Raw genomic sequence first — 24,644 nt, forward strand, 5'->3', positions numbered from 1 at the left:
AGCTCCTTCCCAGGGCCCACAGAATGAAGGGGCAGGGAGAATAAGGTCTGTAGAAGAAGCCGGAAATGCTGACTGGTCAGGAGGGGCCTTGAATGCTGGTCTCAAGGTCTGAGCTTACCCAGAGGTGGAAGCACTTGGAAAGGGGACAAGGCAGGCAGGCCAGGGGAAAGGCAGAAGGCAGCAGAGGTCTGGGAGGCAGAGAAGGCAGCAGTGTCCACTGCTCCCCTGACACAGCAGTCTGGCTTTCCACTGGGCCCCCATCCATTCTCCTCTGGGTCCCCCCCCCATTTCAGACCACAGACTCTTCCCCTGAAGCTAGTGGTCATGTGACCAGACCTGGCTCATAGAAGTCCTGCTTGCTGCCCTGGCCACAGTGATTCACTCAAAGATTGACATGTGACCCAGCCTGACCCAATGAGAACCAGCTCTGAGACTTGCTGAAACCCCAAGAGAAAAGGAAGGTCTTTCTGCCGGGCTGGTAGTTTGTGAGCCTGTGGCTTCTCACAGGGAAGAACCTTTTGAAGCCAGGCCAGGGGAGGGAGGCAGAGATGGAACAGGGCAGGATGCCTGAGCATCCCCTTTTGACTCAAGCCAGTTTGCAATGGGTTTCCTGTCCTTTACAGTGGCGGGAGACTGGACATAGGGACAGAATCCCAGGAGGGACAGGGCAGCAGGTACCAATTACACAGGTGTTGACCAGGAGCAAGTCCCCCACAGCCTCTTGGTTGTACCCTCCAGATTCACAGTCAAGGGAGAAATTAGGGGACAGGCTCCCTATCCACAGATGATAGAGGAAGGACCATGTGCTTCACCCTTCCCTGGCCAGCAGCTCCAGACAGTTCTCCATCAAAGCTGCTCCTCTGTCTTGCAGAGTCCACTTGCCATCCAGGTGTGCATCTCTCTTCCCTGGCCTGCCTGCCAACAAGACTCTCTTCTCTCCTTCCAGGCTGTAAATCTTTTCTACATCCTGGCTAATTATGTTCAGGTGGGGAAATCTGGTGGAAGAAAAAGTGTGTGTGTGCATGTGTGCATGTGTGTGTGCATGTGTGTGTGTGTGTGTACACCCCCAGCCCTTGAATCTGCCTCAGTAATGCTGCCTCAGAAAAAAGGACAGAGGACCCTCGGCCTCAGCACCCTGTGTCCTGACCGGCTCCCAGTGATGTCAGCAACTCTTGGCTTCATCTAGTCAACATCTGTTCTCCTTATTCTGACCCAGGCATTCCATTTCAGAACAGTCACAGCCTCATCTGGCAACGCATCCCAGGTCGGTTATAGGCTCCCCAGGGCCTGCCCTCCCTAGTCCTGCCTCCCTACTCCGGTACCCAACCACAGCCCCAGTGCAGCCTGGGGAGTAGTCCACAGTAATTCATATCTGCAAAGCACTTCATACGTCTCCAGTGACTCACACACTTCGTCTCCTCCTAGCAGGGACATGAGGGAAATATTACCTCTTAATAAGAAGGACTATTTGCTACCAAGTACCAGCCACAAGCCTTCATTTAATCCTCACCAAAACCCACCAACCCACCAGTGTAGTCACTGCCATCCACTTTCACCTTTCACAGATGAGATACAAGAGGCACCCACCTCAGCATAAGAGCAAGTCGCAGGTAAGGTCACAGGGACCACACAGGAAATGAGAGCTCATGAGGTGGGCCAGGGTGATCACAAGGAACAGTGAGAACCTTCTGGGGTCTTCTGTCCCTGCTGATGAGACAGGCCTCACAGCTCTCCCAGGTTCTCAAGGGAAACCTCTAGACCTTCGTGAGAAATTTGTCAAACACTGGGATGGCCAAACAAAACTCATGTGTGGGTGGATATGGCACCCAGCCCACCAGTTTGCAGACTCCACCCTGCATAAGGAGAACACACATCCAGAAATGATTTCACTGGTGAGGGGCAAGGCTGGGACTCCAATGGTTCTCTCAAATCGACATTCATTCAGGGCTTCATGTTATACAAATGGATCCAGCTGACTGCCAGTCTCCTCCTGCAAGTGTCTCACTGAACCCTGTTCCTGCTGAAACTCAGGGCGATCTCTGGAAGACCTGGTGGCCAGGTACATTGCTTTCCTGAGACAGGGAACATCTAGCAGTCCACAGGGATGAATGAGGCTCCCTGACCTAATGGATGCCTGCCAGTCACTGCTACCCACTCCCTACAAAACACCACAGCTGCCTTGTGTCAGCTCCACCTGATGCAACAGAGCAGGGAGAGAAAAGCTGCCCCACGTGGATGAGTGAAGTCCAGAGAGCCACCGTGGCCAAGACTTGTCTGCCAGCACCACTCACAGAGAGAGAAGCAGGACCTGGTTCTCGTTTCCCTTCCATGGCTGTGGTCCAGATGCTTGGAATACATGGTGTGGCTCTCGCACAAAATCACTAAAATTCAATTTTACACTGTCACCAATGTAATGACACAAAATAAATAAATATCGAAAAAGAAGATACACAAATATTAGGAATTGCAGAAGATAATTGTATATTCCAAAAGTCCCCCCCAAAAAAAATCCACAATAAAGGGAAAAATAATAAGGAAGTTCATGAAATGCCTAGATGCAAAATAAATATAGAAACTGGCATATCTGGGAATGCAAACATGGGAAACATCCAAGAGAGATTTATTTTAGAAGGATTTTTTGCAATCATCCATGGTTTGCATGCATGCCACTGTAATAACAGACTTTGCTAAAGCAAAGAGGAGGATGGGTATCACTGAGAGCAAAGAAAGAGAAATAAGTGGAGCCTGAGTGGGGCTCGGGTTTGCTGGGTCAATGATGGTTGTCAGTGTTTACCTGGAGTGGTACAGGTGCATATATAAATTGTATTAACATGCTGTTCTTTGCCCTCTTGCTCTTTGGGAATGAAAGAACCTAATCTCTGAGTATATTGTTAATCTTGACTAAGTGGGTTGAAGGTATTCTGAGTAAATGGTCACCTGCTGTATCTAAATTAAGTATTGCCCGGCTGGTGTGGCTAAGTGGTTGAGCGTCCGCCTATGAACCAGGAGGTCGAGGTTCAATTCCCAGTCAAGAAACATGCCCAGGTAGGGGGCGAGCAGGAGGCAACTGATCAATGATTCTCTCTCATTGTTGATGTTTCTATCTCTAGCTCTCTTTCCTCTCTCTGAAATCAATTAAAAAAACTATTTAGATTAAGTGTTCCTACATATCTCTAATAACATAATGGAAAAGGTCCTATTTGTGATGGCAATAAAATTCTAAAGTTCTTACTAATAAGCCTACTGGAATATATTTTGAAAGATTTAAACCAATGTTCTTATTTCCCTGAGAAAATTGAACATCAGGAAGTTGTCATTCTCTTGTTCAGCAAAGGTTTGCTGAGGTCTGCTGTATCCTAGACACCACTGGGCCATTCATATCATCCAAAATAAGGGACCTCTTGTGGTTTTGTTTAAGATCATAAGAAAACAAACCCCAAATCCATTTGGAAAATGGGCAAAAATAGCCAAAACATTTAAGTCACAATGTGATATTTGCCATATCATTAAGCAACAAAGATTAAAAAGCTTATTGTTGGTATAAAAAAACAAAACAAAACACAAAACATCAACAGAGAGGGTAAAAAGAAACCAGATCACCTTCATGAACTTCATAGATGAGGGAATACATGTCCCAAAGTCCAAGGAAAGGGTGAATTAGTAAAAGAATGGTGCTGACACAACAGAGTAGCAATTTAGAAAAAATTATATACGTAAAACCAACATCTTACACAGTACAGGAAACACATTTCACTTGTATTAAAGGAGTTAAATATTTTAAAAAGTCAAATCTGAAAAAAAAGTTAAAACATATAATGAAGTACTTTGAAAGGCTCATTATTTTCTAGAGCCTAAGTAAACAGAAGGAACCAACATGAGAGGCCTGACAGCAAGGTAAACTGCAATGGGAACTCAGAATATAAATCCACCCAAGCTAACAAAGGGTTAAGGTCTAGGCCCATGGAAGGCCTGTCATCTGGGGTGAGAGTTGGAGAGAACAACCATCAGTTATCACAGAAACTTGGTAGGACTGAGTTTCAACAGCCATGAGATTGTACCCTCCCCGTATCATTAGCCCAAAGTGAATGCTCATGATGAGGGCTCCATGCCAGACCAGCCGAAGCAGCCTCCTGCACTCTTGGGACCCAGGTCCACAGGAACCAGGGGACCTTGCAGGCCCCTAGGAGAGGGCTACAAGGCCCCTGGCCCCAGGGGCCAATTAGGACAGGCCAACACTAGGACAGAGCCAGACTACTGTCTGACCTCCCTGATCATGCCCAGTCCCAGTATAATCACCCAGGCCACCAGAGCCACCCTCCACAACCAGCAGCTTCCCTGCAGCTTCCCTTGGCTTTTGTTCTTGTGCTACAAGTCCTGAGTATCCAGGAGGTTTTTCAAAGAAATGAATGCAGCAACGTGATCTTGACGGTGGGGCAAATGCCTGGCACACCCTTCACGCCCTCCTGTATCCATCCACTCAGCTTTGGCCACTCTGCCCTCTACTCCATCAACTCCCAGACACTGAACAGAGGCTGGCCTCATTCACCCTCTGCCCAGGTGCCCTTGTGCAGGATACCACTTGTACAACCTCCATGGCACGGCACAGCCTGGTCCTACCAGCCTTCCCAGTAAGGACAGCCAGAGAGGTCCTGGGCACCCCAACATCAAAAACAGCACCCAAAGGCCAGGCTACCCCATCTGAGGTGGAGACTACTCTGGTAGGACAGTGGTGCAAGCCTTGCCCTTGGTGGCTGGGAAGTGCACCAAGAACTCAGTCCCCAAGGAGAGGAGAAACTCCCCTTCCCCTATAGTAATTAACCCTGCTAATGTGAGTGGGGGCTGATGTGCACCACTGAGGACAGCAAAGGTTTTGTGTGGAGCTCAAGCTGCAGTGGAAGGAGTCCAGGATCTGAGCTCTGTGTGACCTGGGGTAGGTCACACCCTCTCTCCCAGCCCAGATTTCCTCCTATACTGTGGGATGATGCTACTTATTCCCAGAGTGCAGTGAGTGCTTGTGAGTGTCAAAGGAGGTGATGTGTAAATAGGGACATGCAGGCACAGCTTGGGCAGAGTGTGTGGCCAGCAATGAAGAGCCAACTGCCCAGGAAGGATCACTGAAGAGTCTTGGAGGACAAAGAGGTGGGGGTCCACTCATACTAGGAAAGAAGGGAGGACAGACAGGGGAGAGCAAGGGGGAAGGGAGGAGAAAAAGAGAAAGGAGGAGGATGAAGAGAGAAAAGAAAAGCGGAAAGAGGAGGAGAGGGAGGGAAGGGAGAGAAGAGAGAAGAGAACAAGGGAGAGAGAGAGGGAATAGGGGAAGCAGGGAGAAGGGAAGAGAGAGGAAGAGAAGGAAGGCCATCAGAGGGAAGGAAAGGGAGGGCTCTAAGCCAGGATCCAGCACTACCCCAACAACCTCCCAGCCCTCCCTGTGACAGCTGTCCCTGGAGCTGCATTTGGGGGCTGCTCAGGAAACACAGGACTTCCCTGTCAGCTGAGCTGAGCTGAGCCCTAGCTGGGGACCTCTTCTCACCCTGAGTGTTCTGTGCTCACCAGGAGCACAGGCCTCTGCTCAGGACTAGTAAGCCCAGAACAATGCCCGGAATCTGGCTGGGGGTACCAAGGAGCACCCAGGAGGATGTGGCCCCTGCCCCTACCCTGCCAGGCAGGGTCTACAGAATCAATGCACAATGACCACTGAGTTCCAGGCACCTGCTTTGTGAATAGCCAGCCTCAGGGATGACGATGCAAGGGGGTTACCCTCCCTCTGCCAGGTCTGAATTTGCAGGTGAGGAATTAGAGGGCAGAAAGGGTCAGTATTAGCTTCCCTGGTCCCAGGCTGCCTGGAGGCCTGACCATTCCTCTGGGCCAGCATCTAATTCCACTCTCATCTTCCCATGATATTCTTTTGGGCTGAGGCCAGCCAGCTTTATTCTTCTCCATTTCCTCAAGGACACACCCTTTGAGGCAGGCAGTATTACAATTAGGGAAACTGAGGGTCACAGGCCAGCAAGAGGGGAGCCAGGCCCTGAACCTGGTTCTGTCTGACCTCATGCCTCATGATCTTTCTCTAGGTCAGTGGGTGTCTATCTGTCATGCATAAGACTCTCCCATGTGGCTCTTGAAAAATACAGACCACCCCCATGTCCCATCAGGTATGAGAAATCAGAATCTCATGAGGCAAGGACTAGGCACAGGCATTATTCAAAGCTGTCCCAATCCCATGCCTGTCTACTGGCAGACAGATCTGCTGCAGGACGGGCCACAGATTTCCTTTAAGGCATCAATGGTCTTTGTTTGGGAAAAGACCTTCTGGAAGTCTGTGGAAGTAAAGGTAACAGTGGAACACTGTGTGGACATGTCCTAGGCCTCAATGAGGGGACACAGTCTTTGAATGATTCAGAAGGGGACTCAGGAGGTCTGCCCCTTGGGAGAATACCCACAGAGAGGAGAACCTGGCTCATCAAAGTGCCAGTGCCCTCCCAAGTCAGACCTCGTTCTATGGAAGCCACCTAAACAGCTGCCAGGGCAGCCTCCTCTACCTTCCTAAACAAAGCTCCTCCTCCCCCCCAAATGTTTCCTGTATGTGGGGTCCAACACCTGTAAATGGGGGGCTGGCTTGCATTTGGGGGCCAACAAGAAGACAAGTGGGGGAACTCCAAGGCTTAGGTCAGCAGGAGACACAGCTCCTGGGAATTACAAGGTCTTTGGCTTTTGGGGGACAGTGATGTTGGTGTGGGGTATTAGACTTATCTAGATTTCACCTCCTTTGCTAATAAAAATGGGATCTTAGAAAACTAGAATTCAGAGGATCTTACAAACTCGAAATCCATTTTAGTCCATAAGCAAGCATTTTATTAAACAGAGAAACTCCAGGGTGTTCCTACCAGAATTGGGTGCAGATGCAGATATGCAAAGCCACTACTGTTACTTAACATTACCCTGCAGGTTCTAGCAGATTGGAAATGAACCTCCAAAATTATCGTTGTCTCAGACAGTACAACTGTATACCTAGAAACCCCAACGGAATCCACAAAGACATATTGGAATTACTGAGTTCAATCAAGCTGCTTGATAAAAGATAATTATATAAAAATCAATAGCCTTCCTGTATACCAGCAATAGATGGAAACGATTCAATTCACAATGGCAAAAAGAAAAAATATCCTTGAAATGACCCTGATTAAAAACAATGGGAAACCTGTATAAAAAGTGCATAATACTTCACTGAGCAGCATCAAAACAGAATTGAAAAACACCATGTTCCTGTCAAATATTATAAATTATGTCAATACCTGCTTTAATTGGTTTCTAAGTTTAATTTAATGTCAATCAAATTCACTGGGGATCTTTTCAAGCTGACAGAACAATTCTAAAATTCAATTGGAAGAATAAACAGATGTGACCAGTCAACAAAATTTTGCAAAAGAATAACAGCAAAAGGGGCGTATTCAGCCAGATGTTTCAAAGCAGCTCTGCCCCACAGAAATGGAATGTGAACTTCATATGCTGCCAGGTTAAAAAAAAAAAAAAAACAACAACAGGCGAAATTATTTCAGCAATATATCTTATTTAACCCAATATATCCAAAGTATTATCATTTTAGCCTGTAATTAACACTGTAAAATGACCAATGAAATATTTGATATCCTTTTTTTTTTTTTTGGTACTAACTCCTTGAAATCTGTTGTGTATTTTACTCTCAGAGCACCTCTCAGCTCAGACCAGCCACATTTCAGGTAGTCAGTAGCCTCACATAGTTCATAGCTACTACCACAGCACACCTGTAAAGAAGCTGACACTTTAGATATTAGAGCTTTAAAGCTCTCATGATGAACACATGAGAGCTTTAAAGCAGGTACAAAAACAAACAGACAGAAAAATAAAGTTTATATGTGATATCACTTAACCTGAGGTTGCCTTTGCAACTGACTAGAGATGATATGTTGCATAATACATTTTATATATACAATTGATCCTTGAACAACATGGATTTGAACTGTGTGGGTCCATGGAATTTTTTCAATTGACCTGCACAGTTCAGAACTGCACAGCTCAAACCTGCATCATTCAAGGGTGAACTGGTAGTTGGAAATCTGTGTATGTGGAGAGCCAACTTAAGGCATACAAAGATTTTTCCACTGCATGGGCAGTGGGCACCCCAATCACCAGGTGTTCAAGAGTCAACTATAGGTCCTGGCTGGGTAACTCAATTGGTTAGAGCATTGTCCCAATACACTCAGGTTGTGGTTCCATCCCCCCATCAGGGCCTATATAAGAATCAACCAATCAATACATAAATAAGTGGAACAACAAATCGATGTTTCTCTCTCTCTCTCTCTTCCTCTCTCTCTCTCTCCTCCTTCCTCTCTCTCTAAAATCAATAAATTTATTAAAAAAGAGTCAACTGTATATTCCTATTGTTAACAGCTTTGAACCACTTTTTCTTATACCTTCAGAAGCTCTGTCCCAGTTGGACTGGCCACTACTGAGCCTTAGACCAACCTTGCATGAAACAAAAATACATCTTATTTGCCATGTGGTCTCAATCGCTGCTATCAAAGGAGAAATGCCCTGGTTCAAAATGAATGCTTGAATGTTCTGCTCCCACAGTGGGCAAGGGCTTGCTCCTTTGGTGTGAATGGCTGGCTTCTGCCACTGCCCTGTTTCCCCAGCCTGGGAGTTTTATGTCAAATCTCAGCACCAAAGTCATTTGTATCATCATCATCATCATCATCATCATCATCATCATCACCATCATAAAACTGAATGTTCAGGTTCTAAGACACACATATGCCACATTTATCATCTGAACTTGGAATAAAATTAGTGAGTCTTATCTCTGCTAGCAGCCACATATGCTGGCTGTCACTGGCTGGTAGGCAACTAATTTGGCCATGGCATTTTGTACTGCTATCCTGCACCTGAGTCATATGTGGGGTCAGCACTTCTTGTTTTGAGACCCTTACCACTCAGATGTCTTTAAAATGTCACAGTGTGTATAGAAAAAGGCATGTATAGGAAGGCACAGAGATAGCAGTCTGTTTGGTTTTGGTGAGGAATGTTCCTGGTGACCTCCTACTTTACTAGAGAGAGGAAGGCACCCAGAAGTGGATGAAGCCAGTCATGCACTAAGCAAGCAAAGCGAATGAGGTGGGCGAAACAAGCCACAGCTTATAGCAACTAGGGGCAGGGTGGCTAGTGCCAACACCTGGTGGGACTGTGGCTAAGGTGCTGGGTGTATCTCCTCTTTCTTGATATATCCAATCCCTGATGGCACCTTAGACCCCCAAAAATACAGAAACAGCCAACATTTCCCAAACCCTGGCCTGGGCTAAGGGCTTGTCATGCACTCATCCTTCCAAGCACCCCAAGAGGTGGGTGTGGATGGATACCTCTTTGCTTTTGGTTCAGTGGGAGATGCTGCCCTGGTCCAGGTCACCCAGCTGCATGGGGCAGAGCTGACAGTGTGACATTCCAGTCTCCAGCCCACACTAAGTCCACTGCTCATTACTGAAGTGTGCAGAACCAGGTAGGCAGCACCAAGCCTTCCTGGTCTCTTGGCACTGCTTGGGCCTAGAGTCCTGGATGCTAGAGTTTCTTCTGCCTCCAAGCAAAAGTGCCTCAATCCACAGGCCCTGGAGTAGACGTGCAGTGTAATTAAAATTCATGGATGAGTCCAAGGAGCTGGCTCCAGGCTCAATAATAACTTCTCCATATTAATGACAGCACCACAGACCCCATGGACAGCTGACATTTAATATGAAGCATATACAGCAAAGCCAGAGGCTCCTAACTGAGCCCTCTCATTCCAGAGTGCCTGCCATGAGTAGTTTAAGGTGGTACCAAAATTCAGAGGACTGAGGTCTTCCTCTCCTCTCAGTACCTCCACTCCACCTCAGTTCCATCCCCTGCAGGAAACCCTGCCAAGAACACACACATGCACACTCACACAAGAATGTACAGACTCACTCAAATGCACACACATATACACCTACTCAAGACACACACACGCACAGGCTCACATGTCCCACATATAGATATGCAAGTACACACACATTTATGTGTACACATTCGCCTGCATGCACACATTTTCACATACACATATGCACTCCCATGTACAGATGCACAAACATGCACACGTGTTCACATATGCCCTGCAGCCTTGTATGTTCTGACAGCAGCACAGAAACCTCCCCACCTTCAGCTGACTGAGCCGAGGAGGGCAGTGGAGACAATGACATGTCTGCCTGCCAGTACAGACCCAGCATCCTAAGAGAGGCCCCCCACACACAACTGCCCCTGTAGATCTCAGAGACCAGAGCAGGAGACCCCAGCCACAGCTAAGACCATTATGTACAAAGCCAGCCTCCATGCTGAGCGTCCCAGTTGCTCAGGTCAAATGAGCCCCTCAATGACTCCTTTGTTGTGGTGCTACCTGATGTGCTTCGGTCCTCACAGCAGGAATGGGTGGGACCCAGCCTTCCCCACATCCCAGCTAATCCTGGGTGAGGGTCTTCACCTGCTAAGTGCCAGGGACACTGAGGAATGGGCAGCCAAGGCTGGCCATAGGGCAGGAGGAACCTGGAACCTGCCAACATCTGAATGAGCAGCTTCATTACACTCAGCAATCAGTGCTAGAAACACAGGGCCCTGTAAGGGAATCAGAGTAGAGGGCAACAAGTGACAGGGGATGGCCTCTGAAGAGGTGGCTGCCCTGGGCTCAGGCTTGGAAACCAGCAACCAACAAGGCTGGCCTTCCTGAGAGGCCAAGTCAGACTTCACTATGCTCTACCCTAAAGGATTCCAAGGGGAAGGTGACCCCCCACACTGTGAAAGCCTTGTAGATCTGAGTATCTGAGAGCCCTGGGTTTCCTCATCTGTAAAATGAGGAAAACAGGGGTTGGCTTCCAAGACAACTGCAGGGATAGGGCACATGTTGCGAGCAGAGGTAGAAAGTGTACACGATGACCCTTTTTTGGCCCCTTCTAGAGGAATAGCAGTGGCTTCCATGAGTCCTCAGGCACCTCTCTGCAGGACCCTCACTGGCAAAGCAGCCTGGAGGTGAGGAGCCATAGTATCTCTTTCCTGGGTAGGGATGGAGCATGTGACGCAAGCCACAACCAACCAGGACATCACATCCCTGGGCACAGTGAGTGACTATGGAAAGGTTCCATGACTTATGCCTGTCCAATCAGAGTGAAGCTCAGAAATGTGGCAGGGACCTTCAAAGAATAGACTGCTTCCAATGCCACCAGGCTGTCTCTGGGGGCAAGAATGGTATGGAGTCACCATAGGCACTGATCACCCAAAGAAAAAGGTTACACAGGGGAGGAAAAGCTGGGCCAACAAGGTTCAAGGGATACCACCCCATCCCTTAATTACCTACTCAATCCCAGGAATCCTCGGATGTCTTTTTAAATTGTGGTAAAATACATATAAAATTTACCATCTTTATCATTTTTAAATTGTACAGTTCAATGTTATTAAATATATTCATAATATTGTCCAATCATTGCCACCATCCATCTCCAGAACTCTTTTCTCCTTGGAAACCTGAAACTCTATGCCTATTAAACACTAATTCCCCATTCCCAGGCCCCTGCACCCACCACTCTACTGCTTTTCTCTATGATTTTTGACTTCTCTAAGTGCCTTCACATGCCTTACTCACTGAAGAAATGAGTCTGGGTTTTAGACCACAAACGCATTTACACCATTCTGAATGGCTGCCATGAGACAGGTAGGGGCTACAGGCTGCTGCTCTGCCACCTGGAGCACAAACCTCTGACAAGTCAACCTCCACCATGGCAACCACTGGCCAGTGCACATCATTTCCCCGCCCTGCCAGGCAAGAGTGCCTGGAAAGCCCCTTCCCTTCCACCAAGTCAACCCCTAGAGCAGTGGTGCTCAACCTTCCTAATGCCATGACCCTTTAATACAGTTCCTCATGTTGTGGTGACCCCCAACCATAAAATAATTTTCATTGCTACTTCATAACTGTAATTTTGCTACTGTTATGAATTGTAATGTAAATATCTGATATGCAGGATGTATTTTCATTGTTACAAATTGAACATAATTAAAGCATAGTGATTAATCACAAAAACAATATATAATTATATGTGTTTTCCGATGGTCTTAGGCAACCCCTGTGAAAGGGTCATTCGACCCCCAAAGGGGTCGCGACCCACAGGTTGAGAACCGCTGCCCTAGAAGAAGTGATGGTGAGGCCAGACAGAAGGATACGAATACCCTGGGGACAGGTGCATGGGGTGGCCATGATGAAGGCTGGATTCTCAGCAAGCTCCTGTCAATGCTGAGAATGAATGTGCCTGTTAAGGACTCCTGATGGTTAGTTGGGCTCAAATTTATAAACAGAGTCTAACAATCATTGCTCCCTGTGCTTCACTGAAAAGCTGCATTGAGCAGTCTGCATCTTGCCCAGTGTTCCTACCATCTGAGCACACCCTTCCTTACAAAGGAGCTCCTAGGGTCCTAAATCAGTTAATGGGCCAAAGACCTACCCTGGCCAATCAGGGCTTCACAGCTATAGCCTCATTTGCATCTTTGTTGATCAATCAAAGCAGGTCCATTCTGGTCAATCAGGACAGTGCTATCTGAGCCAATCAAACTGTGCTTATTTGGAGTTCTTTATTTGCATAGAAATAGACCAATCTGGGACTAGAGGTGAGCATTCTTCTCTATAAGCCAGCTTCACCTCTGCCTCAACAGAGTACACTTTCAGTTGCCATTAAAGACTATGTTTACCTGTGATATGGAAACCACTTTGCCTGAGTTGCTTCACCTGGGTCGCTTTAACTGAGCTGTTCCACAGCTGAGCCATATCACAATTGATGTTTCACAACTGAGCTGTTTCACAACTGATCTGATTTCACCAAATAGTTTCACAACTGAGCTGTTTTCACCAAATAGTCTCCCCCACCTCACTGCACCCCAAATCAGGGACCCCGTTGGCATTGAATGGTAACCACAGCCTTCAGTTGACATTTCCCCAGTATAGTCCCTGCTTGCATGGCCCACCTAACCATCCTGCTATCAGCACAGCTCCCAATAATTCCACATTGACCTGCAAAGGCCCCTTCAGGGGACCTCAAAGCCCATTCAGGTTCTTCACATGCCAACAGACTCAGAAATGCAGCTTCTCTGAAGAAACATTGGAGGCAGCAAGGAGCCCACACTCCCTAGGCACAACAATCTATCAAGAAAGGCAGGACAGCCCTGACTGGGTAGCTAAGTCAGTTGGAGCATTGTCCCTTGTACCAAAAGCTTTCAGGTTCAATTTCTACTCAGGGCAATTAGGTCCCCATTTGGGATGTGTATGGGAGGCAACTGATCGATGTTTCTCTCTCTCTATCTCTCTCTCTCTCTTCCTCTCTCTCCCCTTCCTTCCCTCCCTCCCTCCTGCCCTTCTTCCTTCCTTCCTTCCCTCCCTCCCTCCCTCCTTCCCTTCCTTCCTTTCTCTCTCTAAAATCAATATAAACATGTCCTTGGGTGAGGGTTAAGAAAAGAAGAAGAGAAGAAGAAACTCAGGACATGGACTCACCAGAGTTCCCTCTGCTAACTGTGTCCCCTCACTTGTGTCTGCTCCCCATATGGCCCCTAAGACACCTGGAATTGCCTGGATAGGACCTAGAAATGGTTGGCTCCAGCCTCCACTTTCCACCTGGACAAACTGAGGCTGATGGCAGTATTTGCCCAGGGTTACATGGTAACTTGCCAGAGCCGAGTCCAAGGTCTCCTCAGCCCAACCCAACACTTCTCCATACAGGCACAGGGATGCTTTCCCTCCCTTATTTAGTTTGATTTAAACCAGGTGTTTTCAACTTGAGTTTCAGAGACCACAAAGGGATGAGGAAGACAAAAAACGTGTAAAACCACATGTGTACACAAGTGCTTTCCTATGGAAAAGGAGACAGAACTTTTGGCCATTCTCCAAGGGGGCCTGCCCCACTGAATATGGACATTCTGGGGTCTGCAGCAGAGCAGACAGGGATAGGTGGGCCAGCTCTAGGCACTGGGGGTACAGAGTCTCCTGGTGATTCTCCTTCAAGTCCCTGCACTGGCCTCTGGCCCTGCCTCCCAGGCACTCACATTTCATGGCCCCCAGCTGAGCTTTGCCCCGCTGGAGCTGGGTCTTGTGGACATAGCCAGGTACAAGTTTCCCATGCACAAGTTACCAAGAACCACAGAGTGCAACATGGCATGTGAATGTCTGGAGGCTTCCTGGATGAAGTGCCATTTAGCTGAAACCTACAGAGTGAACCAGGCGAAGAGAGAAGGATGAGAGTGTTCCAGGTGAGGGCACAGCCTATGCACAGGTGCTGAGCTGGAGTGTATAGTGTGACTGTAGCACAGGCATGAGGGGTACATAGTGACAAATAAGGCTGGAGACCACTGGGCTAGGTCATGGAGGACCTTGAATGCTTGGTCAGTGGTTTGGATTTTTTGGGGGGGTGGGGGGCGGTGCCAGGATTGCGTGTGTGTGTGTGTGTGTGTGTGGTTAAGGTTAATAAAATCCATTGAAAAGTCTTAAGCAAAGGAGTGACATGATTTAATGTGTGGTTTATAAAAACCTGGCTGCTGTGTAGCAAAAGAGTAGCTGGGGAAAGGGCAGTTATGAAAAGCTGAGGAACACAGGAGCTAAAGACAGGGCTTAGGGTCTGGCATGGTGGAGAGTTGGGGACTGGGATAAAGTCCAGAGACATCTAGGATTCTAGGATTCCAGTCCAAGTAAAGGGTGATATCTGGAGGAAAGGAGAGAGACCCACATTCCATCTCAGAAGCATAGGGTCACCAAGGGAAGAAGCCTTAGAGATAGCTGGGTAGACAAGTCTGGAGGAGATCTGGGCCAGACATGGGAGTCTAGAGCCCAGGTGGAGTGTGGCAACAACCATTTTCATCTGCCTGGCATACTGTCCTTCTTGCTTTTATGATAAAACCCCAACCAATTCCAAAATTTGGGGATCTGTCCCTCACTCTCAACCCCAAAAGTGAGCAAAAGACTTGGACCAGGCCCACATCACAGTGATTGGTTTAAAGATGGGTCTGTACCCTACACAAAATCCATCAGAGCAGTCCCCAGGACTGTAGCAGGAACCACCCATAAAGGAGAACTCTCCATTTCTGAGAGATTTCTACCATAGAAAACAAATTAAGCCGGAACTGCTGGTGCCCCTACATAAAGAGGGCCATCCTGAAATAAACACAGAGAGTCATAGACCTGAAAGGCAGAGAGAGCATGTTCTGAAACCATCCCCAAGCCCCTGGATCCAACCATGCCTAAAGCTGGCCCTCCTAGGGATCCCAAGGATAGGATCCCTATAATGTCCCCTGCTTGTTTCATCCATTGTAAGCTGATTTTCTGTCACTTAAAATGAATGAGTTTTAAAAAAGGAATGTAATAAGCCATGGAGGAAACTGTGACTACCCTGGGCAACTGTGTGGATTGCTAAGAGCAGGGACTAAGCAGGTGCCTCTGCTCCTCTGACCTGAGGAATTCCAACACCCAGGGAACCAGGAAGTTCCCACAGCCCTTCTTTGGTGTGCCTGAGACCCTCCCACTTCCCTCCAGCTAGTGCCAAGGGAGGATGGGAGAAGGAAGACCCTGCAAGTCCCAGACACTTTGCATCCCCAGCCCCACAGCCTAAGCCTGCCACACCTGTCAACCCCACTCTAGCATCTGAGCCAGCTGGAGCCGAGTATGTGGTCACAAAGGCAGCAGCCTTGTTATGAAAAATAAAACTCATCTTGGTCTCTTAGGCCAGCGAATGACTTCTCTCCGTAGCCTTAGTGACTCTTATTGTCCAGCAAGACTAAACAGAGAGGGTGCCTGGCAAAGATGGCAGTCCAGCAGGATAGTCCCAGCCCACAAGACAGCAGCCTCTCTGAATCTAAGCTATACAAGGGGACACTGCATCACAGAATCACAGGGGGTGTACACTGCCCTCCTCAGGCTCCAAAATGGGAAAAGGTTTCAGAGGTTATATACTTCCCACTACTCAACCCTTGGAGGTTTCCATCACTGGCCCTGGCTGGTCAGAGATGCCAGGCTGGAGTGGTCCTCAGAGCTGCACTGACAGGGGACAGAGGGAGGACAGGGTGCTTCTATTCTACTGGTGTTCCCACTGCCATTACTGAGCCATGAAAACTCAGGCTGCCTGAAGGGAGTGCAGAGCAGGTCAGTAGCTTATCAGTAGGCCACTTGACCACTAGGCCTGCTCCCAGCTCCCACTCACTCACTGACAATGGTCAACACCCCTGACTCAGAAGACCTCCAGGAGTCAAAGAAGAAGGGTAGGAATGTTTCAAAGAAATGCATCTCTCATTTTTATCCTTTTTGTTGGTCCGCAAACAAAGGTAATAAAATGTGGTGAACATGATCTTGGAGTCAGACAGACAAGCATCCAAATAGTGGCTACAAAGCTTGGAGCAAGCTGTCTTGGCTTTGGAGCCTTAGTTTATTCATCTGTAGAATGGAGATCATATCAGACACTAGCCATGGGTGCTGAGGATTAAACTGCATACGGTGCTCAGCTGGGAGCATGGTGCAGAGTTGGGGCTTGTGACCTGTGATATACTATTATTACTTTTCATGCCAACAGCCTTCTCATTGGGTGTTTAATGAGCATATTAGGATGATGTGAGATCAGTACACCTGTCCTGTGGCCCAAGAAGTGCAAGAAAAGTCTTCCATAGCAACATGATGTACAGGAACCCTGTGTTAAGCAGTATTTCCTCAGGCATCATGAAAAGGCAAACTTTAACCTTTTCCTGTAAATATTATGAACAACGTCTGTACAGTGGCTATGAAAGAACCTGGGCACTTTCCATTTCTCAGCCTCTCTGAAAATAAAGGGCTCAATGTCTTATGAAGCGAGTCTTCATCTGGCATTTCTCTTTAAAATAAATGTTTTTATTGATTTCAGAGAGATATAGAAACATCAATGATGAAGTAAATTACTGATAGGCTGCCTCCTACTGGGAATCAAGCCTGCAACCGAGGCATGTGCCCTGACCAGGAACAAATCGTGACCTCCTGGTTCTGGGTCGACGCACAACCACTGAGCCACACTGGCTGGGCCATCTGGGATTTCTTTTTTTTTTTTTTTTTTTTTTTTTTTAAATATATTTTATTGATTTTTTACAGAGAGGAAGGGAGAGAGATAGAGAGTTAGAAACATCGATGAGAGAGAAACATCGATCAGCTGCCTCCTGCACACCCCCTACTGGGGATGTGCCCGCAACCCAGGTACATGCCCTTGACCGGAATCGAACCTGGGACCTTTCAGTCCGCAGGCCGACGCTCTATCCACTGAGCCAAACCGGCTTCGGCCATCTGGGATTTCTTGAGTCTCCATCTCCACCTGACTACAATAGAATTTGCATATTGGCAGGCCCAGGGTCCCAACCTCATACCACTTGGGGGAGCAACACCTCTTACACTCTCCATCTATGGGGTTCTGCAGACCCCATGTCCTGATTCTCATTGGAGCATCTGATGCCAGGTTGGCCAGACTGACATTTCAGGACTCAGCTGGAATAACTAGAAAATGATGTCAGTCTGGTACTGTTGAAGCCCCTTGACTTGCCACAGAGGATTCCATCTGAGAACAAAGCCAACAAATACAAAGGAATGTAGAGGCAAGAGACAGCAAGGGTCTTCATAACCTGGTGGGAGCACCTGGATCCAGTCATGCCTGAAGGCTTACCATTATGTGAGCTAATAACTTCCCATTTCTGTTTAAACTAATCTGACTTGAGTTTTCTGTCACTTGTAACTAAGAGGAGCCTGACATATACAGTGACATAAGAATCCATTTGTACTAAATAAATTAGGAGACTGCTGTCTGTGGTAAACAAAGCTACTACTGCCTTCTTTTAAAGTAGAGAAACAAACTCAGGGGAACAGGCAAGTAGATGTGTGTCCAATCCAGGGGAAGAACAAAAGGCCTAAAAAGTTCTGTGGCTCCCCTAAGTATCTAAACTTAAACTGTGAGACCACAGCTGCTCGCTGAGCCCTGCTCCATGGTTTTTCCATGTCTCCTAGGAAAGCTAGTTCAACATGTTCTGCAGAGCAGGGTTCCCTGGTTCCATCTGTGTGAGAGTGCTGAATTCACAGAGTTCAAAATGTTTCTTTATTACAGAAATTCTCCAAGAGTCCCATGGGCCCCTTGAATCTCCCAGGTGAATGCAAGGCCCAGTATTTCCCACACTGGTGGTCCACTGAACCCTATTTGCTCAGAGCAACTTAAGGTGTAAACCCACAGAGCTCTCTTGCAGAATTTGGGCTGTAGAGCCTTGCTTCTGAAAGTGTAGTCTGAGGCCAAGGAGCATCAACCAGGGAGCTCATGAGAAGCTCAGAACCTGGGAGGTGGGGAAAAAGAAGGAAAGTAGGGAGGGTGCATGGGTGCTGAATCAGAATCTGTATTTTAACAAGTGTGATCTGCACCACACTTGCTTGGGCATGTTTCACTACCAATGAAGGAAGAGCAAGAGCTGCCCAGGAAGGGGCTACATGAGGCATGTTGGTTTAGAGCCAGGGCTGCTGGAAGGATGCTGTGCACTTAGCCGTAGAAGACCTACTGAGGAGCGTGCACAGGAAGTACACCTTGGATCATATATCAGTGTCTTTCACCCACCAGACTTGGGAGCACCATGGAAGAAGAGCTGGAGAGAACCAAGCCAGACTCCTGCCATCAAGGGCTGAGCCTCAGCTGCCCAGCTGTAAACCAGGCATGAAGACCTTTCTCCTGCAGGGTCACTGTTGAGGACCAGACACTTGATGCATGAAGCCCTTAGCATATGAGCCTATCATTGATGCACAGAGAGACTTTAAAGGTTAAGAAATTAATTGGTATAAAATCAGAACAGTTGCACACAGCAAAGAGAAAGAAAAAGAAAAGAAGTCATGATGCTGCCCCACTATCTCCAGGCCATTTCACTGACCGCATTCATGGCCATTCTGGGAGGCCCCAGCCCCTCTTCCAACTCCAGTCTTCGTTTCAGCCCTGCAAGCATGTCCAGGACATCTGCCTATCCTGATTGGGCCAAGGCACACCTGGTACCTCTTCTCTCTGCTAGGATTGCCAACCCGTGTGGCTGCCTACCGACAAAGCATTCTTCAGGTAGCCTCCAGGAGTATGTTTTCAGGCCCCAGCAAGAGTGCTCCTCAGCCTATCAACTGCCCTGAGTGTGTGAGACCCAGAGGGACACCAGGCCAGACCTATTTCTGACCAGCACAATGGAAAAACACACTAGAGTACTAGAGGTGCTGGTTGAAGAAATGAATCACTGACCAGATGAATGAATGATCCCTAAAAAAAAAGCATCCCTAAAATGCTTTCCATTGAGAATTAACCAGTACACAGAAGTTGGTTCACCAACAAATGCATCCATGTCACTCTTCCCAGCCCACCTACCCCATCCTGAAGTCCCCAGGACCTATTTCCTCTAATTTAGGTGATTCACCTCTAGAGTAAAATGAGGCACACCCGTGAGCCCAAGGACATCCTCAGAGACAACTGGACATAGAGGGCTGCACCATGTTAACCCAACTCCTCCAAGGACATTGACAGTTGTCTGCAATACGCCCAGGTTCTAACCAAAGGCAGTGATTTTCTGAAGCAACAAGTGACATTTCCTGTGTCTCCATAAAAAGAATACCAGCGGTTGTGGGGCTCTGGAGTAATTGCTGGCTCTGTAGCTAACAGGATGAACCTGAGGACAGGGGCTGCAGGGCTGGGAGAGCGGCCACTCCCTTGGAGCAGGAGTCTTCTGAGCTGCAATTAGAGCAGAACCCTTGGTGGGCGGTCTAGATGACTTGCTAGCACAGCCAGCCTGACCACCACACATCCTATCCAAAATAGAAAACTGCAGTGGCTTCTGCTGAGTGCCAGGTCCCTGGGTGGCGGGACAGAACACTGCCAATGTCAGCCTCCTCCCTGAGCATTGATCCAGGCTTCCTCCAAGGCTCTTATGTCAAGCCATGGTCCCTCTGGGCCCCCCAAAATAGGAGAACTTTCCAGGGCTCCAGGAACCCCCAGGCAGCCTCAGGAGAGGACCTCCCCCAGCCTCTCTCCTGTCCTTCAGGGGCTGCCCATGGGCACCAGAGCCTGCATTTCCCAATGTTCCCCTTGGTTCTAATATAGAGAGAAAACATTTTGTAAATAGCCAGCTTAAGTTCACAGGAACCCACAGCATAAAAATCAGTGGGTGCCAGTCAGCCAGGGGGCAGAGGATAACTGGGCATTTCAGCATCACTGCCTGCCCCCTGGGCTGGGACCACCTGCATACACAGAGACAAGGAGACTGACTGCCAATACCTGTGCCCTCCACACATATGACACATACTAAAATGCACAGGGCACACACTCAACTGACACACAAATGAGCAGAAACCTACAGATACACATGTGCATAAGACACACAAGGGCACATTCATATGTTCACACAGGTGTCCAGACACGTGTACACATTAACATTCCAAACACATGTGCACACACTCACAGACATATACACACCTGTGCCTGCAGGCCTAAAGGAGACACATGGCTACTTGACCAGCCCTTTGGAGACCCTGGGCCTTCTCCTGCATAAATCACCCCTCAACTGTCAATCAAAATAACTTGCCTTCCAGCCAACCCCTTCAATCCAGCCACCCCCTCAGTGTATGCCCTGTGGTCCCTAAGCAGAGAAGGTCCTCAATGCAGGCCCTGCCCTCCCAGGGGACACCCAGGTAACAGGCTTCTGAAGCTCAGGCAAGAAGAGCCATGGACAGAAAGGGGTGGAGAAGTGTCTACTCACCAGCCCATCGCAGGTGCTGAGCGCCACGGAGGAGGCTTCACTCACGCCGGCCACGTCTCCAATGTAGAGGCAGGTTCCAAGCAGGGGCTCCACGCGAGTGGTGCCTGACTCACCCTGCCACTCCACTGTGGCCCCGGGTGCCACAAGGCGAGAGTTGGGCTGCAGCCGCAGGTGCAGGTCTCGGCTGAAGACAGTGATGTTGTAGAATAGGCGGCGGTCAGGGTCCTCCTCACTGCCTCCAGGGAAGCCCAGGGTCTGGGCGGGGGCAGCCCTGCGGGCCCGAACCCCGGCCTGGGCGGTCGTCACCGACACCACGCGAGACACCAAGCGGCCCTGGGCGTCAGTGCGTACGGGCACCGCCAGGATGCGCTCGGCTCCGTGCCCCAGGGGTCCGCCTGCAATGGGAAGGAGCATTGGAACCGCAGGGACTTGGGAGCTCCCAAGATCGGCAGAGCCCGCATCACCCCGAGGCCCGCCCCCAATGCGAAGGGAAGGACATTCCTCCAGGCAACCCTCAGAAACTAGCCTGCACCTCCCCTGCATCTGCCAACCCGGAAGGGTAGTTAATACCGCCGCCCCGGCGGTCCCGCTCTGGGACCCTGCAAGCCAAGATCATTTCCCTTGCCCCATCTGGGTTGGGGCTCCGCGGGCTCCTCACAGTTCCCCAAGGGACAGCCACCTCAGAGCGTCCCCGCCACCGTGAACCTACCGTCCTTGGCAGGATGTGGGCCGCTCCGAAGCCATTCCCGGTTGTCGTCCACCCGCCCCCCCTCCCCGCCCCCACCACCCGCGAGCCTCCACCCTTCAGTGGCCCCTGGGGCGGCGAGGACTCGGCTCCCCTCGCACAGGCGACCTCTGATTACAGTATCCCGTCCCCGGAGGGGTGGAGCAGGGTCCCTCGGATCTTCGGGGATCCCCTTTGAGGGGCCCCAAACGATCCTCAGGGCCCCAGGCGCGGTCGGCATTCGGCTCCTCCGGAGCATCCCCGGACGCCAGCCCAGGAGCAGCCCGGCCCTGGCTCCCCAGGACCCGCTGGGGCAGGCTCTAGGAGATTTCGCCGCGGGGCATTTCTGGCCCTCCACCGCCACGCTTAACGTCCGGAGCGCCGCGAGAGCTCCAAGCTCCCCACCGCCCGGGGAGTCCGGGTGCGCCGCGAGGGGCGCCCCCTGCGCGACCAATCCGGCCCGAAGTTGGACAACTTGGCCCCTGACGGGGCGCTCGGAGTTTGCCCAAGTCCAGCAGGACGCTCCTGGTACAAGGGGGAGGGGGAGGGGGGAGGCGCGCGGGGCGGGGCGGGGCCGACCAATGGGGGTCGTAGGGGTGGGGGCGGGCCGCCCCTACCTGGGGGGTCCGCAGCAGCAGCGAGCCAGGCGGCGGCGGGCGGCGGCGGTGGCGGCGGCAGCAGCAGCAGCAGCAGCAGGAGCGGTGAAAGGCAGAGCAGGCAGCGAACGGCGCCAGCTGGCGAATCCATGGCAGCCGGACCGCAGCCGGGCCCCGCACTCGCAGCCGGCGCGAAAGTTCCCCGCGCTCTGCCCAGCCCACATCTGGGGCAGCTGGAGCCGCCGGCAGCTGCAGCACCGCAGGGCGCTGGGCGGAGGAGGCGAGGCGCGCAGGGGAGGGCGGGGAGCTCTGAGGAGAGGCGGGGAGAGGGAAGGAGCGTGCGAGGGAGGCGGGCAGGCGGGAGGGAGAAGGAGAACGCAGGGAGGGCGGGGACGGCGGGCGCCTCAGCCTGCGGTGACCCGGCGCTTCTTGGCGGGGCCGCCGCCGCCCTCTCGCAGCGAAGCAGAGACACCCGGCGGCGGCGGCAGAGTAGCACCTGGGAGCCCAGCCGCTGGCCACACTGGGCTTGCCCCGCGCCCTTGTGGCACACTGCCTGGAAGGAGCGTGCCCCCCACCCCCCCCCGCCCCGCCCCCAGCATCCCCATTCAGAGAATCCTTCTTGGGGCCCACCAGTGAGCCATGGGGCTCAAGAGACAGTCTAGCCCTATTTTTGCGCCCTGGGCAGGACAGGGTTCAGGATGGGGGTGGGGAAGGTGGGGAAGACCTAAGATGGAGACCTCAGAGGCCAGAAGATGCTTTTACCTAAGGGTGTACTCACTGCAGGGGCTATCCCAAAGATCAACTTTTACCCTTCCAGACAGAGGCAAGATACCCTCAATCCCCACCTTCTTTTTGCCTGAAGTCTCTGTCTCCCTCCATCTGCCTCCCAACCCCTCCTTTGGAACCTGAGAACACAGCCTCCTCCAGCCAGATCTGGCCCTCCTTCCTAGAGCACTGGCAGAGTTGCAGCCCTCACCTGTCCTGAATCCCAGCTGGGCATCTAGCCTCCTGGACTTTCCTCTCCTCCAGGCCCCGCTTAAAATAACCTTTCTACTCTCTACTCACCTTTTCCAATTCAGAATACCAGGCATACGTCTCCATCCTGGATCAAGTCTACCGTCAAAGCCCATTGCCAGTTGGAATCTCTCCTCTCCAGCAAGGTTTTGAGCCTGGAGTCACTCTCCTACCAAGCCTGCTGCCCCGAACACAGTGACCTTTCTTCCCAGGTCCTGCCTGAGAACCTCCTTCCAGGCATGTGTCTATTGGAACATCTCTGCTGTGTGAGCCCAGATTTCTGCCCCATTCCTGTCTCTTTGGATCTCATTCACAGTGCTCCAGGCCTGTGTAACCAGGACTTGGGATTTGGCTCTGGTCCCTCAGGGCCCCCTTGCCAGCCAGGAGGGCCGGGTCTTATAGGGAAACGCATGACTTTTACAACCTGCTTTAGCTATGGTTTCCTCTCCTCAGTTCCTTCATTTTCAGGACCTGGGCTTGAGGGCACTGCAACTTGATGGCCATCTTCACCTGCCCGCTTCCCTCTGTGTCATCTGATGGTGCTGAGGCAGGCATGGTGAACATTTATTGTGAACATTAAAAATAGTGAAATTTCACATAAGAACTTAGATATCTGACTTTTCTTGAGAAATTGGAACATGTGGTCACACTGGGCCCACATTTCTGCTATTAATCCTTAAATGTGGCATATGCCTTGCAGCTTGCTGTATCCCCAAGAAGCATCTACTATTGTGACCTCTGCAAACACAGCTGGTTCCAGAGAAAGGTGGATGGTGATCGGTGCATGGAAAGAGATCACTCCAGAGGCAGCCATCCTGGAGGACTTCTGTAAGAAGCAGCATGGGTTGAATCCTGAAGGCTAAGGGAGTCCAGCAATGTTTTAGAACCTATGGCATTCTTCCACTCATTCCTCTTGGTGGTGGTTGTGCTTTTGTGCTCCTCGAAGGATGAATGACACCCAACTAGCAGCCTCACAGCCTTCAAGGGTCATGCCCTATAATCTCACACACTTCCCTGCCAGGCTGATGGCATTACCTCAATCCTCTTCTCACTACCATCATTATTTCTTTATTCAGTACTTCATCCTGAACTTAAATTTTTAAAGGATACTTTAAATCATTGAATGAAAAGCCAACATTTCTCCATAAGTCAAAAGTATCTGTCAAAAATAAATAAAATGAAAAAAATGTTTTATGTCAAATTCTAGATACTGCTCACTGCAAAAGGCACTGATGCTGAAACTGATTAGCAAGTGTTGGGAAAGTGATGAGACAGATGAGCAAGAGCAGGGACCTTCCCTTTGATGCAATGAGAGGGGCAAAAGGAAAAGTGAGAAGGAGTGACACTCACTGGGTGATACATGAATTGTCCTAATAGGTCCATGTACGATATTATCTACACACTTGGGAATACCTGTTCTAGGATATTTTTTGTAAAGAGGCTTTGTCTCCCTGACACACATGCATCACCCCTGGCACCTGTTCCTG

The 24,644-nt window shown here is 49.9% G+C and overlaps 1 protein-coding gene across 6 annotated transcripts in view; it reads right to left on the reverse strand.

Moving 5' to 3' along the window:
• ADAMTS2 (ADAM metallopeptidase with thrombospondin type 1 motif 2) overlaps positions 1-22,425 on the reverse strand; it is a 290,963-nt gene extending 268,538 nt beyond the window's left edge. For 2 of the 6 annotated variants that reach the window (XM_036313182.1, XM_036313183.1), the window contains exons 1-2: positions 22,165-22,421; positions 20,824-21,218 (exon numbers count right to left, since the gene is read on the reverse strand). In XM_036313182.1, coding sequence (XP_036169075.1) covers positions 20,824-21,218; positions 22,165-22,294 — 525 coding nt within the window. In that variant the 5' untranslated portion in view covers positions 22,295-22,421. Of the gene's footprint in view, positions 1-20,823; positions 21,219-22,164 lie in introns of all 6 variants that reach the window. The other 4 variants (XM_036313184.1, XM_036313185.1, XM_036313181.1 and 1 more) reach the window with 3 other exon arrangements.
• Positions 22,426-24,644: the final 2,219 nt, after the last annotated feature.

Source organism: Myotis myotis, unplaced genomic scaffold (assembly GCF_014108235.1).
Source record: "Myotis myotis isolate mMyoMyo1 unplaced genomic scaffold, mMyoMyo1.p scaffold_m19_p_6, whole genome shotgun sequence".
In the NCBI taxonomy this organism is placed as follows: domain Eukaryota; kingdom Metazoa; phylum Chordata; class Mammalia; order Chiroptera; family Vespertilionidae; genus Myotis; species Myotis myotis.